Source organism: Alternaria metachromatica, assembly GCF_023757995.1.
Source record: "Alternaria metachromatica strain BMP 0045 chromosome Unknown scaffold_33, whole genome shotgun sequence".
NCBI classification, from domain to species: Eukaryota; Fungi; Ascomycota; class Dothideomycetes; order Pleosporales; family Pleosporaceae; genus Alternaria; species Alternaria metachromatica.
In genome coordinates this window covers 38,092-62,354 of record NW_026055524.1, presented here as the reverse complement: position 1 = coordinate 62,354, position 24,263 = coordinate 38,092, and the positions used below count along the sequence as shown (strand labels likewise).

General features: G+C 53.1%; 7 protein-coding genes across 7 annotated transcripts; 3 read left to right on the top strand and 4 right to left on the bottom strand.

Annotated features, from left to right (window-relative positions):
• Positions 1–170: 170 nt before the first annotated feature.
• On the bottom strand, positions 171–574 carry J4E83_009466 (uncharacterized protein; the record flags this gene model as incomplete). Its single annotated transcript, XM_049336352.1, has 2 exons — positions 171–373; positions 433–574. The coding sequence occupies 2 exons, from the start codon at positions 572–574 to the stop codon at positions 171–173; spliced, it is 345 nt and encodes a 114-aa protein (XP_049184451.1).
• Positions 575–1,015: 441 nt separating this feature from the next.
• J4E83_009465 (uncharacterized protein) lies at positions 1,016–4,691 on the bottom strand (the record flags this gene model as incomplete). The annotated part of the gene is made up of 10 exons (XM_049336351.1): positions 1,016–1,056; positions 1,111–1,737; positions 1,802–2,446; positions 2,507–2,896; positions 3,063–3,422; positions 3,473–3,851; positions 3,904–3,966; positions 4,013–4,453; positions 4,519–4,595; positions 4,664–4,691. The coding sequence occupies 10 exons, from the start codon at positions 4,689–4,691 to the stop codon at positions 1,016–1,018; spliced, it is 3,051 nt and encodes a 1,016-aa protein (XP_049184450.1).
• Positions 4,692–6,028: 1,337 nt separating this feature from the next.
• On the bottom strand, positions 6,029–7,449 carry J4E83_009464 (uncharacterized protein; the record flags this gene model as incomplete). The annotated part of the gene is made up of 2 exons (XM_049336350.1): positions 6,029–6,495; positions 6,558–7,449. 2 exons carry the CDS (start codon positions 7,447–7,449, stop codon positions 6,029–6,031), a joined length of 1,359 nt encoding a protein of 452 aa, XP_049184449.1.
• Positions 7,450–11,353: 3,904 nt separating this feature from the next.
• On the top strand, positions 11,354–12,261 carry J4E83_009463 (uncharacterized protein; the record flags this gene model as incomplete). Its single annotated transcript, XM_049336349.1, has 3 exons — positions 11,354–11,530; positions 11,666–11,726; positions 11,783–12,261. 3 exons carry the CDS (start codon positions 11,354–11,356, stop codon positions 12,259–12,261), a joined length of 717 nt encoding a protein of 238 aa, XP_049184448.1.
• A 587-nt stretch (positions 12,262–12,848) lies between these two features.
• On the bottom strand, positions 12,849–13,481 carry J4E83_009462 (uncharacterized protein; the record flags this gene model as incomplete). Its single annotated transcript, XM_049336348.1, has 2 exons — positions 12,849–12,922; positions 12,989–13,481. The coding sequence occupies 2 exons, from the start codon at positions 13,479–13,481 to the stop codon at positions 12,849–12,851; spliced, it is 567 nt and encodes a 188-aa protein (XP_049184447.1).
• A 5,345-nt stretch (positions 13,482–18,826) lies between these two features.
• Positions 18,827–20,728, top strand: J4E83_009461 (uncharacterized protein; the record flags this gene model as incomplete). Its single annotated transcript, XM_049336347.1, has 1 exon — positions 18,827–20,728. One exon carries the CDS (start codon positions 18,827–18,829, stop codon positions 20,726–20,728), a length of 1,902 nt encoding a protein of 633 aa, XP_049184446.1.
• A 906-nt stretch (positions 20,729–21,634) lies between these two features.
• On the top strand, positions 21,635–23,725 carry J4E83_009460 (uncharacterized protein; the record flags this gene model as incomplete). The annotated part of the gene is made up of 4 exons (XM_049336346.1): positions 21,635–22,543; positions 22,593–22,876; positions 22,928–23,055; positions 23,109–23,725. 4 exons carry the CDS (start codon positions 21,635–21,637, stop codon positions 23,723–23,725), a joined length of 1,938 nt encoding a protein of 645 aa, XP_049184445.1.
• Positions 23,726–24,263: the final 538 nt, after the last annotated feature.

Here is a 24,263-nt window from a genome sequence, read left to right as displayed (position 1 = left end):
TTTCTTATGTAGTATATATACTCCGGGTGTAACGAACCACGACTAGGCTAGAGCAATGCTCCCGTCGTCGCATCCTAATGTATACGAAAACAAGGTTCTCAAACAACTGTAGTGTCTTTGTCTCATCGTCATGAATTACTCTGTGATTTTGTGTCTTATTCTAGCCTGTTCTACTCTGAGCTACCGAGCTTTATCTCCAACACACCCATGACGGGGTTCGCCTTCAACAACTCCAATATCGCTGGGAAGTTCTCATCCGTCACGACAGTGTACTCGGGCCAGATCTTGCCATCCCGCGTCTTGGTATCCCAGTGTATTCTGAACTCTTGGATCGTCTCTTTGGGGCCGTCGGCGGCCTTGTGCTTCGCCATGACTGTGGTTTCAGATGTTAGCGATATCTCCAGGCTATCTGTGAAGCGTTGTGCGACGTACATTCGGCGCAGTTGGGGCTCGAAGAGATTGTAGATGTGATCTGCGCGTTGAGCGACTTCAACGTGATCTTGGAGGACGTGTCGAGGAGCAGGAATTCATGGCGGTTCGAGGGCGGGATCGTGAAGAGGAGGGGAAGGGACATTGTTGCTGCTGTTATTGGATCTTTGGTGTCAAGTCTGTTTGGATGCGCGCGTGTGCTTTAGAGAAGGACCTGGGAAGCTTCACAAGTCGTTATTACCACAAGAACTGCGCTTTGCAGGTTTCATAGACTTCCAAGGTTGGATGCGTGGTACATGGATCCTGATTTACGTCATCGGCATGGGTCGCGCTCTGCCGTTGGACGCGTTGCAGCGCGTGGCTGACAGGGGTGTGTGCCCCGCTCTTCATCGAATTCTCGTCGTGGGTCTGGATGCGAACTATTGGAATCCTGCAGACGCAAAGAAGAACACGCTGCTTTGAACGAGCGTAATTTCGCGAAAGACTATCTCTGCTACTATGTACTGTGCAAGCACTCTCTTGGAAAGCACCATCTATGGATCACGAATGATAATGCAAGTACTTCAATCCTCCATGCGAACTCTATCTACAGCCCCTTAATCTTCTCCTCTAGTGCACGTTTGATAGCTAACGTCTTGTTAGCAAAATCCTGAACATCAATCAGCCCAAGAGATGACTTACCGTTGCAGCTTTCATTAGCATCGCCAAACAACATCTTCGTATTCTCCATGAAGAACATCGGATTGGGTACATCGGCGTATCCACTCGCCATACCCCTCTTCATAATGACAACCTGCTTGCTCTTCCACGCATGCAGCACCGGCATACCCGCAATGGCACTACCAGGTTCCAGCGCGATGGGATTAACGGTGTCGTTTGCTCCGATAACGAGGGTGACATCTGTATCCGGGAAGTCGTCGTTAATCTCGTCCATCTCGAGGACAATGTCGTAGGGAACGGATGCTTCGGCGAGGAGCACGTTGCATTGCCCTGGCATGCGGCCTGCGACTGGGTGAATGGCAAAGCGCACGTTGATGCCTTTCGCACGCAGGCTTTTGACAAAGTCGGCGAGTGCGTACTGCGCTTTTGATACGGCCATGCCGTAACCGACTACAATGATGACGTTTTCTGCGTTGACGAGAGCTTCGGCTGTTTCTTCGGACGTGGTCTTCGTTATTTCGCCCTCGACCTTGGTCTGGGATTGAACTGTGGGAGCTATACCGCCAAAGAGCACGTTGGTGAGGCTTCGGTTCATGGCAACGCACATGATATATGAGAGAATTGAGCCTGATACCCCGATGAGGGCACCTGCAGAGAAAGAGGTGTGAAGTCAGTATATGTCTCACATGCATGTCGTACAGCCAGGACTTACCGACACTTGTTAGGAGTGGGTTATCCAGCATGAAACCCTCGGCTACTAATGCGAACCCGGAATATGCGTTGAGTACGGTGATAACAACTGGCATATCTGCCCCGCCAATGGCAGCAGTGGTCGTGTAGCCTTTGACAAAGGACAGAGCTGCGTTCCCAACGAGACACGCTGCGCCGATAAGAGGTGCGCCTGGTGCGTAGGTTAAGAAGGCACCCATGGTTGCTACGTTAGCCCCGAGCAACGTGCTGTTGATAAGATGCCGGCCAGGCAGCGCCAGAGGTTTCGAGCTCATCTTTGCGGCTAGCTTGAGGAAGGCAACAATCGACCCGGTGAAGGTGACACCACCGATGAGAACACCAAGGTAGGCGGAAACCATGTGGAGGGTTGAGATATCACCAGAGTGGCCCAGAACGCTACCGATACTCGTGAGTACAGCAGCGAGACCGACGACCGAATGCAGTGCTGCGACTGTCTGGGGCAGCGACGTAGGCGTGATCCTTCGTCCGATCATCAATCCAGCAACAGTACCCACCGTAGCGAGACCAGCGAACTGGGTGAGAACATCAGAAGAAAAGCCGACGGCAGCCAGGGATGCGAGAAAACCCGAGAAAACACCAAGTATACCCAAGAAATTGCCGCGACGAGCTGCATAGTGGTACGAAGTCAGTAAACGTCTCACATACGTTTCGTACAGTCGTGACTTACCTGTTGTCTGCGACGCAAGTCCCGACAACGAGGTCACGCAGAGAACACTACTGACAAGGTAGCCTGCTTGAACCAGACCTGCCATGCCAGTTGAAGCTGCTGCGATGAAACCGCCACCAAACAGAGCTGCGGGTACTGCATAAAGCCAGGGATACTCTTTGGGATCAGTAGGTCGTCTGAACATATCAAGCATACGCTTGGATATAACGAAACCACCTGAGATGTTAACGAAGGCCAATAGAACCGACAAAGCTCCGAGGGTTTGCGGGATGGTCTCGGGCAGATAGCCGCCACCCATAGCGTACAGGCCACCAACACCGATGATACCAGAGATGGCGTTCGTTACGCTCATAAGCGGAGAGTGCAAGGCAGGTGCAACGCCCCAGACCACTATAAGTTATTAGCATGAACAGTAAGATATCTTAGAACAGCCAAAGCGTAGTTCGAGAGATACATACTAGTAAGAAGTTAGCAAAATATTTTGAAAGCTATACGTGGCGGCTACTTTACCCTCGGTATCCGATCAGACTGGCGAGCGAAAAAGTGAACAAATTACCCATGAACAGGGGGCCCGTGAATTTGCCCAGAGTGAGAGCAGCAGTCATGCCAGCCGTCACGCTAGCTACCTGTCGCGACTGGGTCTGCCACGGTGTGAGGGCAACAGCGTTGGCGACTTGGTCGGCAGGCGAAGGTGCGGGCTTAGCTTGAACTGGTGGAGGGGCCGGACGTGGAGCTGGTGGAAGGACCTTGCCATTGTAGGTGACAATGGCTCCGCGGGTAACTTCGTCAGTAAGATCGACATCATAGTACTTCTCCTTTTTGTCCTTTGGGGTCAGTGATAGCAGGAACTTGGTAACGTTGTTGGAATACAGAGTTGACGACTGGGTTGGTAGACGGGACGGAAGATCAGTGTATCCTGCAGTTGCGGTCAGTATTGGATCACCTCAGGAAATCACGGAAATATACCTATAACGGACACTCCTTTGTAGTCCACCAATTTTCCCGGCTCCGTAGCTTCACAGTTACCACCAGCTTCGGCCGCTAGGTCCACGATTACAGAGCCGGGTTTCATCGCGCCGAGCATGGCCTTCGTGATTAACTTCGGTGCAGGCTTGCCTGGGATCAGGGCAGTGGTAATCACGATATCAACTTCTCGGCACTGATCATAAAAGAGCTTCATCTCGGCCTCGATGAATTCCTTGGACATGACTTTGGCATAGCCACCAGCTCCGGAGCCGTCTTCGGCGATGTCGACTTCGATGAATTCAGCACCTAAGGATTGAACCTGCTCACGTGCTGCAGACCTAGTGTCGAAACCACGAACAATGGCACCCATACGTCGAGCCTGGCGCCGACTTTAGTGAGACTGCATGAATCCAGGGAAGTACAGCACTTACCGTAGCAATTGCGCTGAGTCCAGCAACCCCGGCACCGATTACGAGGACCTTGCAAGGAGGGATCTAGCAACGTTTAGCAGGGGTCTAAACTGGATGAAGTGACGATCACCTTTCCAGCAGCAGTCACTTGACCAGTCAAGAAGCGACCAAAGGTATTGGAAGCTTCCAGGACGGCTTTGTAACCAGCAATGTTCGCCATTGACGACAGTGCATCGAAAACTTGCGCTCGTGAGATACGCGGGATCATGTCCATTGCGAATGCAGTGGCCTTGCGGGAAGCAATTCGATCAACGGTCGGCTTGTTCTGCATCGGGTAGAGCATTGAGATGACTGTGGCGCCCTCTCGAATAGCATCCACTTCGCTGTCTTTTCCATCGATGCTAAGGGCCCGGACCTTGAGCAGGATATCACTCTCTGAGAAGACATTCCTGCGGTCGACTGTCTGCGCGCCAGCTTGCTCAAACGCTTCATCCGTAAACTGCGCAGCACTGCCAGCTCCACGCTCGATGAGAATGCGCGAGAAGCCTTTCTTGAGTAAAAGTTTCACGTTCTGCAGATTAATGTTATCAAGTAAGTATGTGTCTCAAAGACAGCGAATGCGAGAGGAGACTATACCTGTGGCGTAATTGCGACCCTTCGTTCGCCAGGATAGCTTTCCTTGGGTACTCCAATAGTGAGGTTGGAATAAGGACCTGCGGTGAACGGCGGGGTGCTGGGTAGCTCCTCGTCGTGCGGATCCGATGCCTGCCCGGATGCATACCGCGCGACAGCGGTAACCTGCGAGACATGGTGCTGCAGGGACAGCGCGGGCGGGTGCGGGCGGCTAAGTCCCCGAAGACTTGTTGTAGCCAAAGTATGTTTTGAAGAGCGATCACCACGTTCCAGCAGAGGTGTTGCTTTCAGACCAGAGGTGACCGCACACTGCTGCAGAGTAGCAAGTAAGCTGCCCCGCAGCGGGCGAAGGGCAAGCGCCCTACGGCCAGCGAGACAGTTCAGAGAAGGACTCATGCTGTCTCGAATGAAAACGAGCAAAGGGTGAAGCTGGGAACCCGCATCTGTTGGCGATTTCCAAAGTTGTTCCGAAAGAAGGCACGGCTAGCAGCTGAAAGAAGGCCAGAATGCAGTGTGAGTGAGCACCACAAGTGCCACGATTTGCGAGACATAGTGGTACAATAAGGCGGTACCTTTGGGCCGCGTTTCCCTTTCTCGTGTTTGTGTTCTGCCGAATTGAACACGACCGCGCAGCGCTTCCCCGCACTCCTCCACTCTGCCCTGCATGAACCCAGCCCAGGATTCGCAAGCCCACGAGACATGTTACAACGCACTCCTCTCCTCCTCATGCAATCGCGACGGTTTACACGCGAAAAGAGGTGCGTCTTGGTCGCTTGAAAAGAAAGTTTGCAATCCAGAACGTTACGGGTGTGTACTCAAAACGTTGTCTCCTCACGGAAGATGGGTGAAGGTTCCCCGCTCGTGCCAGGCGATCACGCGCTGTGGGGCACAGACCCAACCGTTTGGTATATCTTCCGTTCGAAGCGCGCTTGGTGTCTTAGGTTCCGTCCACCGACGCATCCTCTTAGCACCTCGTTCAAGAAGGAAATTCAACACCCTGGAGCCTATGTTGACTTAAGATTATTAACTTTGCATGTATACGTCTTGATGTATGCTGCAGACCTATTCAGGTTTTTTGTTGTATGAGGTGTTGTAGACATCGCAGCGGATGTAGTGAATCACACAGTCGAGCGACGCGCACACGTGGAGGGGTCTTCGAATGCACAGGGCTGACTGTTCGAGCGTCATCGTCAGAATCGTCGGACGGTGGATTGGGATCTTTTGAGCTAGCCTAGCAGATGAGTTGGTTCATTCAGGACGGTGCTGAGATGGGCAGAGGAAGGCAAGTTCAAAGAGCACATATTGTTACATTACGACTACCAAGATGCTAAAATCATACTAAGGAGTGACTATGCGACGAGCTAATGCTCAATGTAAAGCCAAAGAGTTATTTACAGAAACGAAGAAGAGTATTAGTCATGATTTCCACCGTCAACCATCACCATCTCGAATTTTGGTGCGCCCATGCGATGCAGACATAAGTCGTTGTTGTTGTCGGAAGAGCAGCGAGCGTTTACTCGTCGCGCTTGTTCTTGAAGTAAGACCAGCCACCCCAGTTGAAGCTGGCGTTGACATCGACGTCCCAGGTGAAGGACTTCTGGCAGCCCCACTTGGAGGTACCACCGACGCTGATGTCGAGGTTGGCCTGGGTGGCAAGGAACTTCTTGGTGAAGAGACGGCAGTGGGTACCGAAACCCTTGCCGTCCTTCTCGAGGTAAGCAGCCTGGAACTGGACGCAGCCACCCTTGTTCATGCCGAACATGGAGAGCCATGCGCCAATGATGCCGTGCTTGCGGTTGACCTCGTTCTGCTTCTGGGCGTAGGCAGCGCAGAGAGAAGGATCGAAAGGACCGGGGAAAGTAGTCTGACCCATGCAGTAGGGCTGCTGGTTGTGGAGCTTGTGGCCGCAAGATTGAGGCTTGCTGCAAGAAGGAGGAGTAGGAGGGTTGTAGGTGCCCTTGTTGTAACCATTGGAACCGACTAGAGGTAGGGGTACGAAGTCAGTATATGTCTCACATGCATTTCGGACAGCCAGAACTTACCTATCACGACCTCGAATCCATCCTGGCCCTGGCCGACGTTGGTAGCAGACTCCTTCTTGACATCTTGTCCCCAAAGTGTGCACTTGAAGCGGGTAACAGAGTCGGGCTTGTCGCAAGAGCACTGGCGCGGGTTCCACTTGGGGTCACGCTCAATGTAGAGGTTGAAGCCAGTGCAGGTGGAGGTAGAGTCGCACTTGGCGGCGCAAGCAGCAGTGTCATAGCTGGTAAGCTCGTAGTATCCGAGGTAACCGCTGCCCTCTACGGAAGCGCTGAGGTCAACGAAAGAGGAGGTGTAGCCAGATGGCGACTTAGCACTAGTAGCCATCTTGTGGTAGACCTCGTTGTTCTTGAAAGCATCGGCAGTGTCGGGGGTGGTAGGTGGGCCGTAGGCGTTGGGCTGAGCAGCACATGGGTCATCGGGGTTGATGAATCCACAGTAGGTGCCGACCTCGATCTGAGTAGCACAAGCGGGATCGGCAGTGAACGCGAAGGTGTTGGTCCAGCTAACCGGGGTGCACGAAGATGGTGCAAGGTTGGTAGAGGATGGGTTCTCCGCAGGTGCGGCGGTGGGGGCAGGAGCAGGAGCCTTGGTAGGAGCGGGAGCAGGAGGGTTGTTCTGCTGGTTCCAGTTCCACCAGAAAGTAGGATCGCGTGCCTCAAGCTGGGCACCAACGGTCCTCTTTGCCTGCTGAGCAGTGGCAGCGCCGGTAGCAGCGGCGGCGGCAACGTCCTGAGCCTTGGCCTGGTTGTAGGCCTGCTCACTGACGACGCCTGCCTTGGGGCCCTGAGCGAGGTTGTTGGCCATGGAATCGAATTGGTTGACATCGAATGCCTGAGGAGCAGGAGAAGCGGCCACGAGGGCAGCAGCCCCGAGGAAGAGAGAGTAACGCATATCGAAAGATCGAATAGAAGAGTAGCAAAAGTAGTGTAGGAGATTGTAGTAGTGAAGGACCGATGCTGATGAGCTGATGATGAGTTACTGCCCAGTGTGCCGGAGGGTCTTATATACACAAGATGCACATAGTCATGCCCTGTCGACCTCGGTGGTTGACTACTGATTTGAGATCGATGTCATGGGTGGAGACGAAAACATGGCCGGTAAGTTCGACCTGTCTTCCTGAAAGAGTTGGCGGCAGTGCCTGGAAACAATAGTCCACCAAACTTTAGCCTAGCTCCGGGTGAACTGTCGTGGTCGCCAACGCCAGGAACGTGCAGCACGCATGCAGGTACCGAGGCCGCCACCAATGAGAGCCCAATGGCAGGCTGAGTCTGGACCTGATAGATGCAAGTCTTATCAGCTCAGCTCGTCGCGAAATGACGAGGTCAAAGGCTTTGCTGTATCTCCCAAGGCCATGGTGTTGCGATGCGATGCTATACGAATCTTCAGGACAGTACTACAGCAAAGATCGACACACCAGAAATGATGCCGCTGCAGGTATCGACGACCCGAGGCTTTGCATCACTGTCAAAGCGAATCGTTAAGCGAAAGCTTAGTTTATTTTTGATCCCGACGTCGTCCCGAAGGGTTCTAAAGGCCCACCTATTCGGTTAGCTTAGAGACTACTGTTGGACATATCAATAGTCCGCCTCCAGGGAAGCAGACTTGCGCGCGCAGAAGTCCCGATCAGCTCGTCAGGGGTAGACTGTATGTGTGAACGTTTCAGCGGTGTTGATCTTTTCAGCCTTGCCTAAAGCGACTTCTTTGTTCGTTCCGTCGTTTACTCCCGTTGGGGGATCCTCCGCGATGGATTTCCTCAGATCTTGTGCTAAGCATTGGTACTTGCATCGATTTGCACATGGATGGCACATTGCGAGTAAAGACGCGATCGCTCCGTGATAGCTGAGATGCCACCATTACTATGCTTCTCTGCCCCCGCGGCGATGCGAGGCACGTGAGCGCAGTCGGAATCTGAGTTTCTTCGGTCAGGAGCTAGATTGCTGAGCTAGCCATCTTCATTCTCTGGAGATGTGACGATGTGGATGCTCGCGTAAAGATGCTGTCGATGGACGTCGCAAAGGTCATGCAGGGAGTCGCTGCGTACCGTGGGACTCTCAGGGGCCCGAATCCCCTACCCTCTCTTGGCTGGTGCCCGGCAGATCTCGCGTACCCGCTCGTACACCGGTGTATACGCTGCTCGGCCATCTTTCTGGGCCGAAGACCGGTTCTGACGGTATATGGCGAGTAACCTCATACTGGGTCCCTTGTCGTCTTAGCAGTCTGGTGTTGCGGCCTTGCTGTTCGTCTGCTTGATCAACACTCGTGATGGCGTTCGTGCGTCTCAACACTATCGATAGTTGCTAGACGGGAGTTGTTCCCAGGGTCACCCCACGATGCACTGCTGTGCGCTGGCGGGATAATCGACGATCTAGCACAACTGTTGCTAATCCTGTGGTGATGGACTCCAGGAGACAAGGAAAATCCGGTGTGGATCGCTCCGGAACACACGGAGTGGAGACTGCCTAAACGGCTCGGTCGATCTCGCTAGCGCCCTAAGGTTTGGCTAGGCCCTGGCATTGCTCAGCCTCACCACGCTTCTACTCCTACCGCGATTGAGCGTCAACGGCTGCCCTGTCACCATCTCTCAACTAAGTCCGTCTGCGTTCCTCAGCTGTCTTGCCAATGCTCTGGCCCCTCAGTGTCGTCTGTGGCTTGACGTCAGGCATGTCCCGCCATCTTGGCTTGCGCCTCCGCCACGACTTTGTCATCGAGTATGTCGGATTAATCGCGGGGTACCAAACACATGCTCACAAATAACTCAGCGACTCATGCTGTAGGTCAGCTCACTTGTTCAGCTGGAACTAGGCTTCTGCAGAGTCTGAATCAAAAACGCCACCGCAAATAGACCAACTCACTCTCGGTATCGCGAATGCGAAACGTAAACAAGCCGAGCGCATGAGCCACTTAGGCCTCCTGAGCCACACCTCGGCCGGAGGCATCTCTATACGGTGTCGCTGCCGAGATCCGCCTAGCCCACTGATGACGGCGAAGGGGTTTCCTTCGGACTTAACAAACCGTAGCGCCCATTGCTCAGCGCAACAGCGAGGATGTACTCCCTCTCCCACGCGTAATGATCGACGCCCCGGAGCGCGTTGTCGTCATCTGTTTGGTAGATGAGATCGCAGGATCTGGGTATTGGGTACATCCCAAACAACACAAGCTTTCACATAGTGGGAGATTTCCTCGGGTTCCAGAGTTGGGCTGCGAAGGGTTGCCTCGTCGTCTCGTTCATTTCGTCTCAATACATGCGTAAGGGCTTGTTGCAATTTCAGACTTCGATCGAGTGTGGCAAAGACAAAGCTTACCAACGAGGTAGCTGTGGAGTACACTACCATGACGTTCCTCTCAGCTTGCGTCTTTGGTGTTCCATGGAGACAACCTACTTGTTCTCTGACCTTGAATAGCTGGCACGTGGGTGCATGACAGTGTTCGCATACATGGCGGACCGTTCTCTTGATCATTCCGGGCACTTCCGTATCTCCTGATGTGGCAGGCCTTCTTGCTATGATCTATGAAGAGCGTACTGCGAGCGACTACAGAGCTTCGTGGACGATCCAGACCTCCAACATGTCTTTCTGTCTTGTGCGGATGAGCCAATTGATCAACACGGCGTGGAATTGTCTTCGCGAGACTCTACCAAACACATGAGCTGAACACAACGGCAGCATCAACAAGTCTTGTGATTCCGTATATCGAATTATCCGGAGGCGAGAACGTTGCCCGAACCGAGATTTGAGGCGAACAGAACCCCCCGACGGATCGATTAATGTACATTCATATGCGAAGAAATTGAGACAAGCCAAAACGAGTGGAGTTGGTTTTACTGTACTTGTCTATACATTTCTTCTTGAAGCCGCAAGCTTAGATCACCGTATGGCTGATGATCCCGGGTAAACCCTGCATATTGATCGGAAGAGACGAGCGAGGATTTACCAGATCGCATATTACCCAATTAAGCGACCCGTTTACCGAGCAAACATATTGCGCGTTAAATTACAGAGTACCAGTCGAGACCAAGCTCTGTAAGCACAATACCCCAGGAATTCGGGACCTGGATATGGCTATACTATCCGAGCTCGTCGGTTTGGCTGCCGGTCACGCATCACCTGATCTTCAACTCCACCCCAGGTACGGCAATATTGCCTCACCGATGCTGGAGACTATTTTAAGCGCGTCAATCCGCGGCAGAGCACTATCATGCAAGTCCAGAGCCTCGCTGCACGCAACATGGCAATTAAAGATACACCCAAGCTTTTCGTATTCTCACTATAATGCTTTTTTGTCCTCTTGGATCATGGTGCCACGCCACCACCGAAAGGCCGCCGAGTGCAACAGACCTCTGACTGCAACGCAGATCATTGCCTTTGTAACTTGCTGGCCTCCATTCATCTTCAGTTGCTCTTGGTCATAGTCTCGTATTCCTCATATCGTCAAGGTCCCGGTTTCGGAGGTACCAGATCACTCAATCTAAGGAGCATCTCAACCACCCTGGCTTAGTGTTTAGATACCGTTGTCTTAATACCGAATTACTTCTCCCGAAGCTAAATTTGGGAGCTGGACTAGCTGTTTCCAGGTCACATTGTCTCCAGACTACCGCAACAACCATGTCGGAACATATTCGAGGCGGCATAGCGAGGCACTGCACGGCATGATGGTCTAAAACCGCGAGGAAATGTGGTGTATAAAGCAAGTCTTCATGCCTTATTGTTGAAACCCATCGCAGATCCACAGCCTTCACTACCAACACTCACTTCAACGCCCAGCACCACCAACGGTCTTTGTCTCCGCACAAGCAAACATGCACGCCAAAATCGCTGCCCTCCTCCTCCCGGTCCTCGCCGCGGCCAACCCTCTGCCCCAGACTACTTCTGAGGATGCTCCTCCCGCAGAGCAGATTACTATCGTTGACACGTCATACTCTGGTAACGGATGTCCTCAAGGCTCCGTGTCCACCAGTACCTCGACGGACAAGACTGTGAGTAACATCCCAACACTTCCATACTGGGCTTAGGGGACGGATGTAGTCTTATTTCCGCAATCCATGGCACTATATACCCCCAAAAGATTGGAGAGTCGGCATGGTAAGAAAATCAGCTCACACTACAACCAGGTCATCACTTACGGATTCGATCAATTCCAGACCTACATCGGTCCCGGCACGGTACCAGCAGGTAAGATTGAACCTACATCCCTCAAGGGAAACAGAATACTAACAATGCTCCTCCAGACCGCAGCAAGAACTGCCAGCTCCACTTGAACTTGAAGTACCCCGGCGGCTTCCAGTACGCCGTTGTAGACGCCACCTACCACGGCTGGGCGCGTCTCGACGAAGGCGTAACCGGATCCTTCATCACGACCTACTACTTTTCGCAAGACGCCGGCAAGACGCAAACCACGCGCATGTCAGCGGTGGGCGGCGGCGCCCTCCTGACCGGCCAAGTCTACACCAAGCAAGACAGCGTTGAGACCACCGCCACCATCTGGTCACCGTGTGGCCAGAACGGCATCCTCAACATCAACAACAGAATCTCACTTACGAACAAGAAGTCTGATCAGGCGGGTGAGATGAGCAACGATGATGCTACTGTTGCTTTCACCCAGCAGCTTCATGTTGCGTGGAGGAAGTGCACACCGACTGGATCGGGTGGCGGAAGTGGTAGCGTTATTGGCATTGGAAGCCCCAGCGCCAATATCGACTTTGAGTAGAACATGGGTTGAATTGAGTGATTAGGTAGTGGGCGATGGAGTGGAGGTGGTCAAGGAAGGACAATGATTGGGTTGGACTTGTAAATAGTCGGTTGCGGTGTTCCTGTTTAGTCACGAATGTCAAAGTAGTTGCTTTCTGAAAAGGCCACTCGGTGACGTAATTTAGAAGACTTTCGTCTGTCCCTCAATATTGCAGTCGTCGCAGAAGTGTGAGATTGCTCGTCCCGTCAATACTTCTTTTTTGAGAGGACCTGATTGGATGGGTGCATACGACTTTCGAGGTTCAGAGGTATGAGAGATTGATTATCGTGCCTTCTTTACCTCCAACTGAGGCATGCATACACAGCTAACGATATCATGCATCTAAAACGAAGAAAGACAGCAAAGTTTCCCTCATCGAGCCTGCGAAATCCTGCAGCCCAATTGACACCCAGCCCAGGCCTCGGTCCAACACCAACCTCGTAGTCTCACGATATGGTCGTTCCACATGCAACCAATACACTTGCTTCCCCATAACTCATCACGATGCCCAAAAGAAACCCTTTAGTCGTACAAGATGCCACCCAACATAAGACCGAAACATAGCACTACCGCGAGATGCGCCGATCCTGAATGGAACGCAGAACCTCGAGCCAACCACCATCGTCAACATCGCCGTCCCCTATGTATGCGACAAGAAAGTATCAGGAAACTGAAGAAAATCAATAGGTTGCCACTAGATACTTACCATTGTATGCAGCCATATTTGACGAAGATCCACCCCCATTAACCACGATTGGATTGCTATCGACAACATGCACTGCTAAGCCGTTGCCTGCAGACGTGACTGGTGGGTCGGTAGCAGAGCTACGAATCCGGATGAGCGTGATCCGTATCCGATAGGTACCAGCCTGGCGAATGATGAGCTCGGGAAAGCGCATGTAGCCTACGCCATGAGGGTCGGCCATGTCCATGGAGGCAATCGATCCGTCTGCTTCATCATCGTTGAACGGGTGAATAGAATCGAAGACACGCCCCGTGAGCAGCGCATTGAGAGCATTCGTGTCCACAGATGCTGGCGTGTTTGGGCCAGGTACCAGGGCGGCGACAGCAACCAGATTAGTCGAGTCCGCTACGGCTTCATCTGTGTCCGCGTTGGTGGTTCGTAATCGCACGACGATGGATCCAGGCAAAGTCTGACCAACCCGAGCAGTTCGTGGTGGCTGCACTACGATGTCCATGGCGTACCGGATCTCTTCCGGAGACAGGGAATGCTGGCCTGACCTTGATCTTCCTGACGTGCGGGCGTTTCCGGAGTGATGTCTTGAACGAACGGACCTGCTTCCTAGCGCCCTTGGTCTTGCGACGTCGGCCATCGAGGATGTGGCGTTGGCTAGCTGATGATCAGTCTCGCCGTTGAGTAATCCCGCGATACGAGCGGAGCGTCTTAGTGACGCGTGGCTGCGGCTGTTTCCGACGGTGTTGTGTCGCGAAGTAGTTCTGGAATTGGATGCTGATGGAGGGTTTGACGTATCTCGCCGAGAAGATGCGCTGCGGGTGGGATGTTGGTTTCTACCTCGTCCACGTCGTGGGCCTCTTCGCATCTGAAGAAGGCTGAACCTGGTTCTCTTAGTAAAATTTCGTTAAAGACCGTGAGTCAGACAGATGATAGCTCTGTTGCTATGTTGTGGAGTGTTGTCTTTTGTTGTTGAGGCGGCCGGGAAATGATGTGGGAAAAGCAAGGAAAGTAACAAATTGTTGGTGTCCAAGTTGACTGAAAAGACTGTGAAGAGACTCCAACATATGACGAGGCCTTATATCAACGATAGGCGGTGTTGGATAGTAAAGATATAGGAAATGAAGTCAAGCCACGAGTCAGACCTCTCATCTAAACTCGCTTGGTGAACATGGGGCCGCCCCTCCATTAGGATGACGATGGATCGTTCGGTGCAGTTGAACCCAATACTAGGGCCCTTTAATCTCATAGCCGCCTAGCAAAGAGCAAAAGTGCAGCAGCAAGCGATATTTCGACGGATATAGGCAGAGGTTGAGGTTTGGAAGTCGCTCGCCAGCCCGCTTAGGCCCCCGGTACTGCCCCACATCCCGGCGGCCCTCCAGTGGAGAGACTGCCCTTTGCGCCTGCTTCTGCGCTGTTAATGCAGCGATGCGGCTAAAAGGCGGGCAGATATCCATGCGCGGAGGTTGGAGAGACGCGTACAATAGCGGACAACGGACGGCCAGAGAAGGAAAAGACAGCGCGGAGTGTGTGGTAGAGATGCAGCAGATGGTGTTGCAGGGAAATTGACGAATGTGATGCGTCACAGGAACCCGGCCGGCCATGTGGGAACAGGGATGTAGGATAAGGACAGGATGAACGAGCAACCAAGCGAAATGAACTGCTCACCTTCTGCCCTGTCACTCCCGCCCGCCTGTTCCTGAGCGTGTGCGGGATATTATTCCGCCGTTGACTTGTGGCGTGTCACGATGACGCTGCACTCCTTCGCTGTGCGAGTCGTGCCTGGCGTGACTTGACAAGGTGATGCCAGCAGCGGCTGTGCCTCTATCTCACTGTTGCAGCGTCGATATCGGCTGGGCAGGGGCTTCTTTAGGGCCTCTAGAAGGCGCCGGCTTTGTCAGAGTCCTGGGACGTTCTATGCTGCTGTAGTATATCAGCCATGCTTTGCCCACACAGCCAGACGTGTCTTCTCTCATCCAACACCCATTGCTGGTTTGCATTGACGACAGAACCGCCAATGGGGCGCCATTTTTCCAGGACCACACCCTCTGCAATCAATGGAGCACTTCCGACGTACCTCTCCTTGGCTGCCGTGTTCAACGTCAAGCACTATCCTATGCACACGGCTGGAGGCAAGCCTGAAAGCGGCTTCGGGACGTCGTGGACCGTCGTCGATGGCGGAGGAGATGAAGATTGTCTCACTTGATGAAGGAGTCTGGAGCCAATGCCTTGGAGTGCTGGGCAGCAGTCTGCTTCCTGTAGTCAATCGACCAGCTCAGAGACGGTGAGTATGCCGTCTTATACAGACTCCTCGGACTGCCAGTATTTAGAAGACTTTTACCTGTTGCAGTGGGCTGCAGGTCTCTCGTGGCTTGCCGCCCTGCGCTATTGGTCTGAGCTGAGTGTCGCCCAGTTCCAAAACGCGTCCGCCTGCTTCCATCTTTTCTAGCATGGTGATTGACGCCGCCCCTGTGCGTGTTGCGCATCGGCTTAGCGTTGCCGCCAGCATCATGTCGCCCATGGAGCTCTGGAGTATGGCGTTCTTGATGTGCATCTCCCAGCCAGTAGCGCCGGTCCGCCCTACGGCTAGCATCGCACGATTGCCGATCCGAGGCACGACCACGGACCAACGTCATGGTATAGCTGCGTGGCCTCTGCCAGACCACCAATTACCGGCCCATTGCCCTGGCATAAGCCTGCGTGACACGCGCCGCTGTACTTTGCGGCATCGCCATCAGCTTGGCGAAAAAAGACAAGTTCTTACCCCAGGCCTCAGCAAGGACGTTGTCCGTGCGCGACTGCTCTTTTGGCAGCCACCTCGATCTACCATGAACGTCACTCCCGCAAACCCTTCCGAAGAACTCGATGCAACTCTCGGTGCAATCACTAACGTGCTCCGAAGTTCTCCGCGGGTCAATGCGTGCCAGGATAGCAATACTCGGAAGCTGATCCTCGTATTACGGACGGCTACGTGCAGTTCTCACATGGCATCTTAGACATCTGTCAGCTTCATCGAGAGCTGTTTACCCAGCTTTACCGGATCGTGTAACACGCCCTACCTCGATTTTGCCGTCCGCCCGGTCTGTCTTCCGAACGTTGTTACGCAAACCGGTTCTGCAGGGTTCCAAAAGGAATTTGCCGCACCCCCATCATGTGTTGCCTTGTGTACAAGATCTGCTCACACGAGATTTTCATCACGGCCGATATTTGGCTTCGAGTCAATACTATATTTGTCACTCGTATATTCTTGAGCTCTGGATTATCGAGAACTTCGAGACGTCTTACTTCTTAAGACCCTGGTCTGTGGTCTAGCATTCCCTCCAGGCTTTGAGGTTTTCCAGCACGACCGGTCGTTTGACAGGGCGCCCCTGTCCCTTGCCTCGTCCCGCCTCCTAGTGGCCGCATTCGATTTGCGCAACATGCGCGAGAGCTTGGGAAGGAAGGACGGCAAGGACTGCTCGCTTTAGCGCCGTTTGTGGTCCACTAGAGACTTGATTTGTCGAACAGTGGAGGCTGAAAATGATGTGGTGCTTTCGCGGAAGCGGATTACAGCGACCGGAACCACATGACTGGACAAGATCTTTTTTATCACGAGATCCGACAATCTGGGACCTACTCGTCAACCTGACCGCTAGATGCAAAACCTCGCCGAAGTTTTGTCCAGGTCCCACTTCATCAACCCTCTTTCAGACGCTTGCGCTTCCATTACTCCATTTCGCTATTGCAAAGCTACACGTCCATAACAGCCACTTATCGATTACCTTGTTGACCAATCGATCGCTGTGTCTGCGTCATGCATAAAGCTCAATGCATGGTCCTTCTCTCACGACTGACGTTCATGGCTATCGAGTGCCTCATCAGCAATTCGTTCTCGAATCTACCTCATCAGAAGCGATACTCACGATGTACTTCTCATATCTGTTATCGACTCCGTCGACCCCGACACATGCGTGATCAAACCATAGCCATGTCAAATAATCGCATGGCGTGCCGCTCCTTTCCCGAGGAAAAGTAAACATGGAACTTCCACATCGGGATGTTCGTCTCAGATGACTTCCAGATTACACGATTCCATCTGCATCAGATCTGTCTGCAAACCCAGGCATTCCGTTGACCACACGGTTGGGAGCGCCCCGAAGCCACTTTAGAGTCGACTGGATCCCCATGCGAGTATGTCTCAAAACATTGTGAGGTGCGGAGATTAAATTCCTGTACGACGTTTCGCACATCGCCGCTCTTCCAGGGACACTGCGACCCTGCGCATGCAAGAATAGATTCTGGATTCGAGATCGTACAGGTTCATGGAATTTCTAGTGCCTTCAGAATCTGCCACCGGCTTTTTACATGTGCAATGAGCAGAGATTGCGAACCACACCCACACAGCAGCCGATTCCATTATTACACTGTCCGCGGACGCGACCCTAGTAGCCAGTTCCTTTGAATCTACCCAAACAGCTACACGGGTTCAGGCGCTAGCATGAGCGACGTCAGACCGTGAGAAGACCGCGCCCATATCTTTACGCTGGTGTGTTTCCATACAATCGAAACACATCGCCTCATTCAGTCAAGGCCAAGGCGGGCTCCAGAGAACTCGAATTAAAGGCACTTGAGCCCCGGCCTCATCACTCCATCCGGCATACTACCTACCAGCCCCTGACGGCGCATCATGCGTGCCTGTGGAGGGAATTTCGCATCACTCGAGTGCTCCTGAAACCTGCCGGGGTTGACATCTGCAGGAAGTTTTGACATCAAGTGGTCAGTACGTCCTCAATCTCAGTCGCTTCAGATTGCGCTTCTACCGATCTTGGAGAGAAGCTTTAACAGGTCGCTAATTAGGCAGAGTCTATCTATCAAATCTACTGCAAACATCTGTACGGTCACGCTGGCAAGCACCAAGGCCGTTGATGTTGCAGGTATCGAACAAGGCAACATCTTTGGAGTCGCGACCCATGAGAACGCCTCAGTCGGATACCGCACCCACGACCCCATGCGACTACCCGAACTTCTTCTTTGCATCAAAACGTGTAGAAATATTTATTGAGAGGCGTTTGACGGCTTATGGGTACCACGTGGGACGTGAGATCGCGGTACGCGACACAGGACTCCGACACTACGGGCCCATCGTGCCTACGTCAGTGAAAGTGCCAGTCGTAGCTTGGTGAGACCAAGGGCGCGCGTGCTAGGTACTACAGTACATGACGGAGCTTTCTTATTGATACAGCTACTGCCAAAGGATTTATAGCCCTCTTCTTAGTGCGCATCCAGCGGTCGGGGTCCGCATCGACGGGTGCGCCCACGGGAGCGAATTTTAGAGTCTGTGGTGTTTGATGATACGCCAAGGAGTAGGAGTCGCAATGACTTGCTGTTGAAGTTTGGGAGCGGAAGCGAAGAACTGGTCCGTCCCAATCAACGTGTCCGTTCAACGTTTTAATGCGCTCTTCACGATACTTACAGCTATGTCGTGAGTCGATTATGTTCATGTGTAGAACAGTTAATACAATAGTACGACAAGTACACGGCTGTATAAACATTGCGACGCGCAAGCAATTCTCACGACACTGCAACAAATTTGAGGTGTGAATCGATTTTACAGGGCAGAAAACGGCTCCTTCTCGGGGCCACTGGCTGCTTGCGTCATGCGGCAGTCGCGTGGTTCTGTTTAGGACCTGCCTTTAACCAGCGGATGGCAAGGGCCGCCCCTTCACCTCGCCTTTCACGTACCTGCCAGAACATGAGGTGAAAGCTCTCGGTGTAAGTGGCGTAGGCTATCGCAAACTTTCCTTTTGTTTGTTCTTTTGGCACTTACCTACGTCACTGCTACAACCTACCACACGATAGACCTCCATCAACATGTTCCAGCGGTGCGCGCGATTCATTGGCTTTCGCAATGTCATCGCCTTTACGGCTGGCTTGGGCGTCCTGCTTCTATGTAATAGCATCTTACTGCTCTGGCAATTCCGCTCGCCTTCACAACCCGCACATCACGACAAGCTGATTCAGCATGGACCAAGCACGCAGGAAATGCATCCCATCGATGAGCTCATGGTTGACGCGCAACGCAAATTTGGAGAGCTCATCTCAGAACGGACATACGATCTAAATTCGGCAGCCGAAGCATATCGACAAAGGCGCGGGCGCAATCCACCACCTCACTTTGACGCTTGGTTTGAGTATGCGCAAAAACACGATGCGGTCATCGTGGAAGGACTGTTCGATCAGATCTACCGTGATTTGAGACCTTTCTGGGGTGTGCCTGCAAAGAGTATGCGCGGCTTTGCACAACACTATGAACATCGCATCTCAGTAAGAAACGGTACCGCCACCAGGACGGAAGGCCAGGGTCCAGGCACGCCGACGGACCGTATGTTCGCGTGGTGGGACATGGTCAGGCGCATGGAAGGCATGCTACCTGATCTCGATATCGCCGTCAATCTTATGGATGAGAGTCGAGTCATCGTACCGTGGGAGGAGATGAGCAATTACACCGAGATTGAGACCCTGACGAGGAAAATACTGCCGGGTGACGAGACCATCTTTGAGTACGGCAGCTTCCAAGCCTTGGATGAGACGTCCGGAGAGCCGCCTCAGGTGAACTGGATGGGACCGGGCGAGCCATATTGGGAGTTGGCGCGGAAAGCATGTCCACCCGATTCACCTGGCCGGAACAAAGTCGCCGCCACGAACCTTGCTGGACCTCTTCCTTTTCCTCGGGGCTATCCAGAGCACTCGTATAAAGGCTACGTGCAGAACTGGGACTTGGTGAGAGATGCTTGCCAACAAAAGCATCTACAAGAGTCCCATGGAACATTCATCGAACCGGTTTCGATATCAACGACTCACGCTCTAGTGCCCATCTTCGGTGAAACGAAGTTGCAGCAAAATTCGGATATCCTCATTCCTCCCGCTGCCTATCTCTCTGAGGCGTTTGCAGGCGGTGACTACTCAGGCACGAATCGCGATGGCAAGAATTGGTCGGAGAAAACAGCAGGCGCTGTATGGCGGGGTGTCGCCAGTGGAGGTCGTAACAAGGCAGAGAACTGGACGCGCTTCCATCGGCACCGCTTCGTTTCCATGTTAAATGGGACATATGTGCACAACCTTGAGATGGACTCAAAGGCAGCGGAAGGAGGCCAAACATACAGCCCGCAGTCATACACCACGTATCATCTAGAAGCGACAAGACACATGAACATGGGTACTTGGCTCGACCGGATTGCGAATGTCGGCTTCACGGACCTTTTGTGCTTCCCACAGTCTGGCAAGCGGACTTGCGACTACAACGAGCCGTGGTTCGGGACTGTAGAGAAGATCCCCATGTCCAAACAGTTCAACTACAAGCTCCTCCCTGATATCGATGGCAACTCCTTCTCTGGGCGTTATCTCTCTTTCCTACGTTCGACGTCCGTTCCCATAAAGGCGACGATCTACTCCGAATGGCACGACGACCGACTAATACCATGGCTGCACTTTGTGCCAATGGACAACTCGTTTGTCGACATGCACGCTATCTTGGACTATTTCCTAGGCACTGGAGACGACCATGTGGCGATGCTGTATGGTGCCCACGACAAAGCAGCGGAGAAGATCGCATTCAGCGGCCAGGAGTGGGCTTCTCAGGTCTTACGCACCGAGGATATGGATCTTTACACTCTGCGGTTATTGCTCGAATACGCCAGGCTTTGCGACGATAACCGAGAGCAGCTGGGCTTCGCTGGACACGTAACCAAAGGCAGCTCAGGAGACAAAGCATGAGAGCGCAACAAGAGACGTAAGCCTGTCGTTGCGTGAGAGTACACATGACATGTGAGCCCGACTCGTCCTTCTGCATTGACGGGCCTGCATCTGACTCGACCTGTATACGAGCCATGCATGGCGCATGTAGTACCTGGCTGGCCGCGGCGACGCGCAGGAACATCAGCACGCATATGTGCCGCCCTGTAGGTTATGCGCATGTCAGAATCTGGAGGCACAAGATCCGAATCGTGCGAGGCGTGCGTATACGAGCCTCATGTCGACGCCGTGGCACCTTTGTTGCGCGAAATCGGCGATGGCACAGATTGGTCTGGACTTTCGAGGCACTTAGGTTTTCTAATTAGAGCTTTTTCTTGGATGAGGTGACTCGAGGTGATGCTATGTGATGGTGAGGGATGAGTATGGTGGCTGCGACGATGGCAGGCTGGGGGCTCAGGCCGTGTTCAGCCTCACGTCGGAGCCCCTCCTAAATTTTATACTAGCGCGATTGCTCGCATCTCTCGCGAACCATTGACGCATCGCAGCTACCCCACATCTGGCATGCAGCAAAGCCTGGCAAATATTTGTCGCGCCAGACTTTTTCCCTCTAGCAACGCTTGTCTGACGAGGCCGCTGGCGACTCTCTCCCTTCCTTTGACTCAGAGACGCAGCCATAGTCCAGTCATACTGACACAGCCTGCCCTTAAGCCCACCACCCCGCGCGCGTCCTCCCTCCACACACTCTCCTCCCCGCTGCGACCGCACACACGTCCGCGACATTATACACACAACCAGCCCATCTCACACGGGCACAACAGTCCCAGAGTCGCAGCTGCCTCGACACTACTGCGAGACTACTTCCAGTTCGACGCTACTTCCCTCAATCCCCTCCGAAACCTCGACGCGTCGGCGCGCCCACCAGTCAGCATGGAGGACCTCACCAACACACTCGCCACGCTCGGCCTCGACAAGGTCCCGCAACAGCCCAACACATACCCCGCCCTCAACCCCTTCGACATCTACCGGAGCCACATCACCGAGCTGCTCTCGTCCGTGTCAGGCGTAGACAAGCAAATAATATACCCCACACTAGCATGGACGGCCAAGCCAGAGCATGGAGACTTGCAGCTGGCCGTGCCTGCCCTCCGCCAGAAGAAGAAGGACATGAAGGCCTTCGCACAGGAGTTGGCAGATGCCTTCCCCGAGTCGCCGCTGGTTAAGAAGCCAATTGTCACAAACACATCCATTGGCTTCTTCTTCAAGCCAGAGACGCTCACTTCGCTCGTCCTGCCCATGGTCCTGAAGTCGAAGGAGGCATATGGTTTCAACAAGAATCTCGGTCTCAAGAACCCGCTCGACCCCTCCTCCGGCGCGAAGAAGATGATCGTCGAATTCAGTTCACCCAACATCGCGAAGCCCTTCCACGCCGGCCACTTGCGAAGCACAATCATTGGTGGTTTCCTCGCGAATCTATACGAGGGCGCTGGCTGGGACGTCGTTCGCATGAACTACCTCGGAGACTGGGGAAAGCAATACGGTGTGTTGGCTATTGGTTTCGATCTCTACGGTAACGAGGAGGAACTCGTCAAGAACCCCATTGGACACTTATACGACATCTACGTCAGGGTTAGCAACGTACAACATGAAGAGGCGGAGAAAGTGAAGGCTCTCAAGGCCGAAGCTGCGAAGCTTAAGGAAGAGGGCAAGGATGCGTCGGAGCAGGAGGCCGAGGTCAAGAAGATCGAAGCTGAGGGTATCGACGAGCAGGCTAGGAAGTACTTCAAGGGCATGGTAGACGGCGAGCCCAAGGCGCTCGGCATCTGGAAGCGCTTCAGGGTGAGTAGACCGATCACAAAGGGTAGAGTATCAATACTGACCTGCGCAGGACCTGTCCATCGAGAAGTACAAGCAGACATACGCCCGACTAAACATCCACTACGACGACTACAGCGGAGAGTCCCAAGTCAAGGACGAGAGCATGGACCTTGCTGCGAAGATCATGTGGGAGAAGAAGGTCTGCGAGGACTCAGAGGGCGCTGTCATTGTCGACCTTACAAAGCACTCTAAGAAGCTGGGCAAGGCTGTCGTGAAGAAGAAGGACGGTACTTCGCTGTACCTGACCCGAGACATTGGCGCTGCGATCGAGCGTGTTGAAAAGTACCACTTTGAGTATGCCAGCCCAGTCCTACACTTCCTGACACTTTGCTAACTGGGTCACAGCCGCATGATCTACGTCGTCGCATCACAACAAGACCTGCACTTGGCCCAGCTCTTCAAGATCGAAGAGCTCATGGGCAGGAAAGACATCTCAGACAAGTGCCAACACATCAACTTCGGCATGGTTCTCGGTATGACCTCTATTCCATCAATAATCTTCCATTCCATTACTAACAACTCACAGGTATGTCGACCCGAAAAGGCACAGCCAAGTTCCTCGACGACATCCTCCGCGACGTCGGCGACAAGATGCACGAAGTAATGAAAACAAACGAGACAAAATACGCCCAAGTCAAAGACCCCGAGCAGACCGCCGACACACTAGGTATCTCTGCCGTCATGGTGCAAGACATGAAGGGCAAGCGCATCAACAACTACACCTTCGACATGGATCGCATGTGCTCCTTCGAAGGCGACACAGGCCCATACCTGCAATACGCACACGCCCGTCTCTGCTCCATATACCGCAAAGCCTGCGACGCGGACCCCAGTCTCGCCGAACTCGATCTCACATCCGCTGACTTGAGCTTGCTGAAGGAAGACAAGGCTGTTGAGCTGGTCCGCCAGTTGGCGTCGTGGCCAGATACTTTCCTCAACACGCTCAAGACACAGGAACCCACTACTGTGCTTACGTACTTGTTTAAGATGGCACATGCGCTCAGCAGTAGTTACGACCACTTGCAGGTTGTTGGCTCGGAGAAGAACGTTATGATTGCTAGGTTGGCGCTTTATGTTGCTGCTAGGCAGGTCTTGTACAATGGTATGAGGGTGCTTGGACTCAGCCCTGTCGAGAGGATGTAGAAGGCTGCATAATAAAGATGTATCGATTGCATGGATATGAGAAATGAGGAATGAAAATATATTCAAATCACGACTCTGCGCAAAACAGCATCGCGAAGCATAGTGATGCAGCGCAGTTCAAAGAGCACAGCGAGATCGGATGGAAGTTTGATCGATTGCTTGTTGTTACATAAAATGGATTTTCTAGCTAGTAATTACCAACTTGTATACTATGTAACATGACGATATATTGACAGTCTGCCGACCAAGAGTGTGAGACAACAGACTGGACCAGCTGCCCAACTTGGAACGCCATCCGGTATCTTGTAATGTTCCCTCCATACACTGCCGGCGGGATATGTACAATACAATACAGTCCGTCTCAGTGCTGGAGTTGAGAGGTTATCTATTTGAGTGGAGTTTATGTATGGTTATATGTTCATGATATGTCGTGAAGGTGAGGGGGTCCGGGGCGAGTCGTGATCGGGTGGTGTCAAATTGGAAACAACCAACGATTCAATGACTCCGGGAAAGTGCTGGGAAACAATGCTGGAAGACG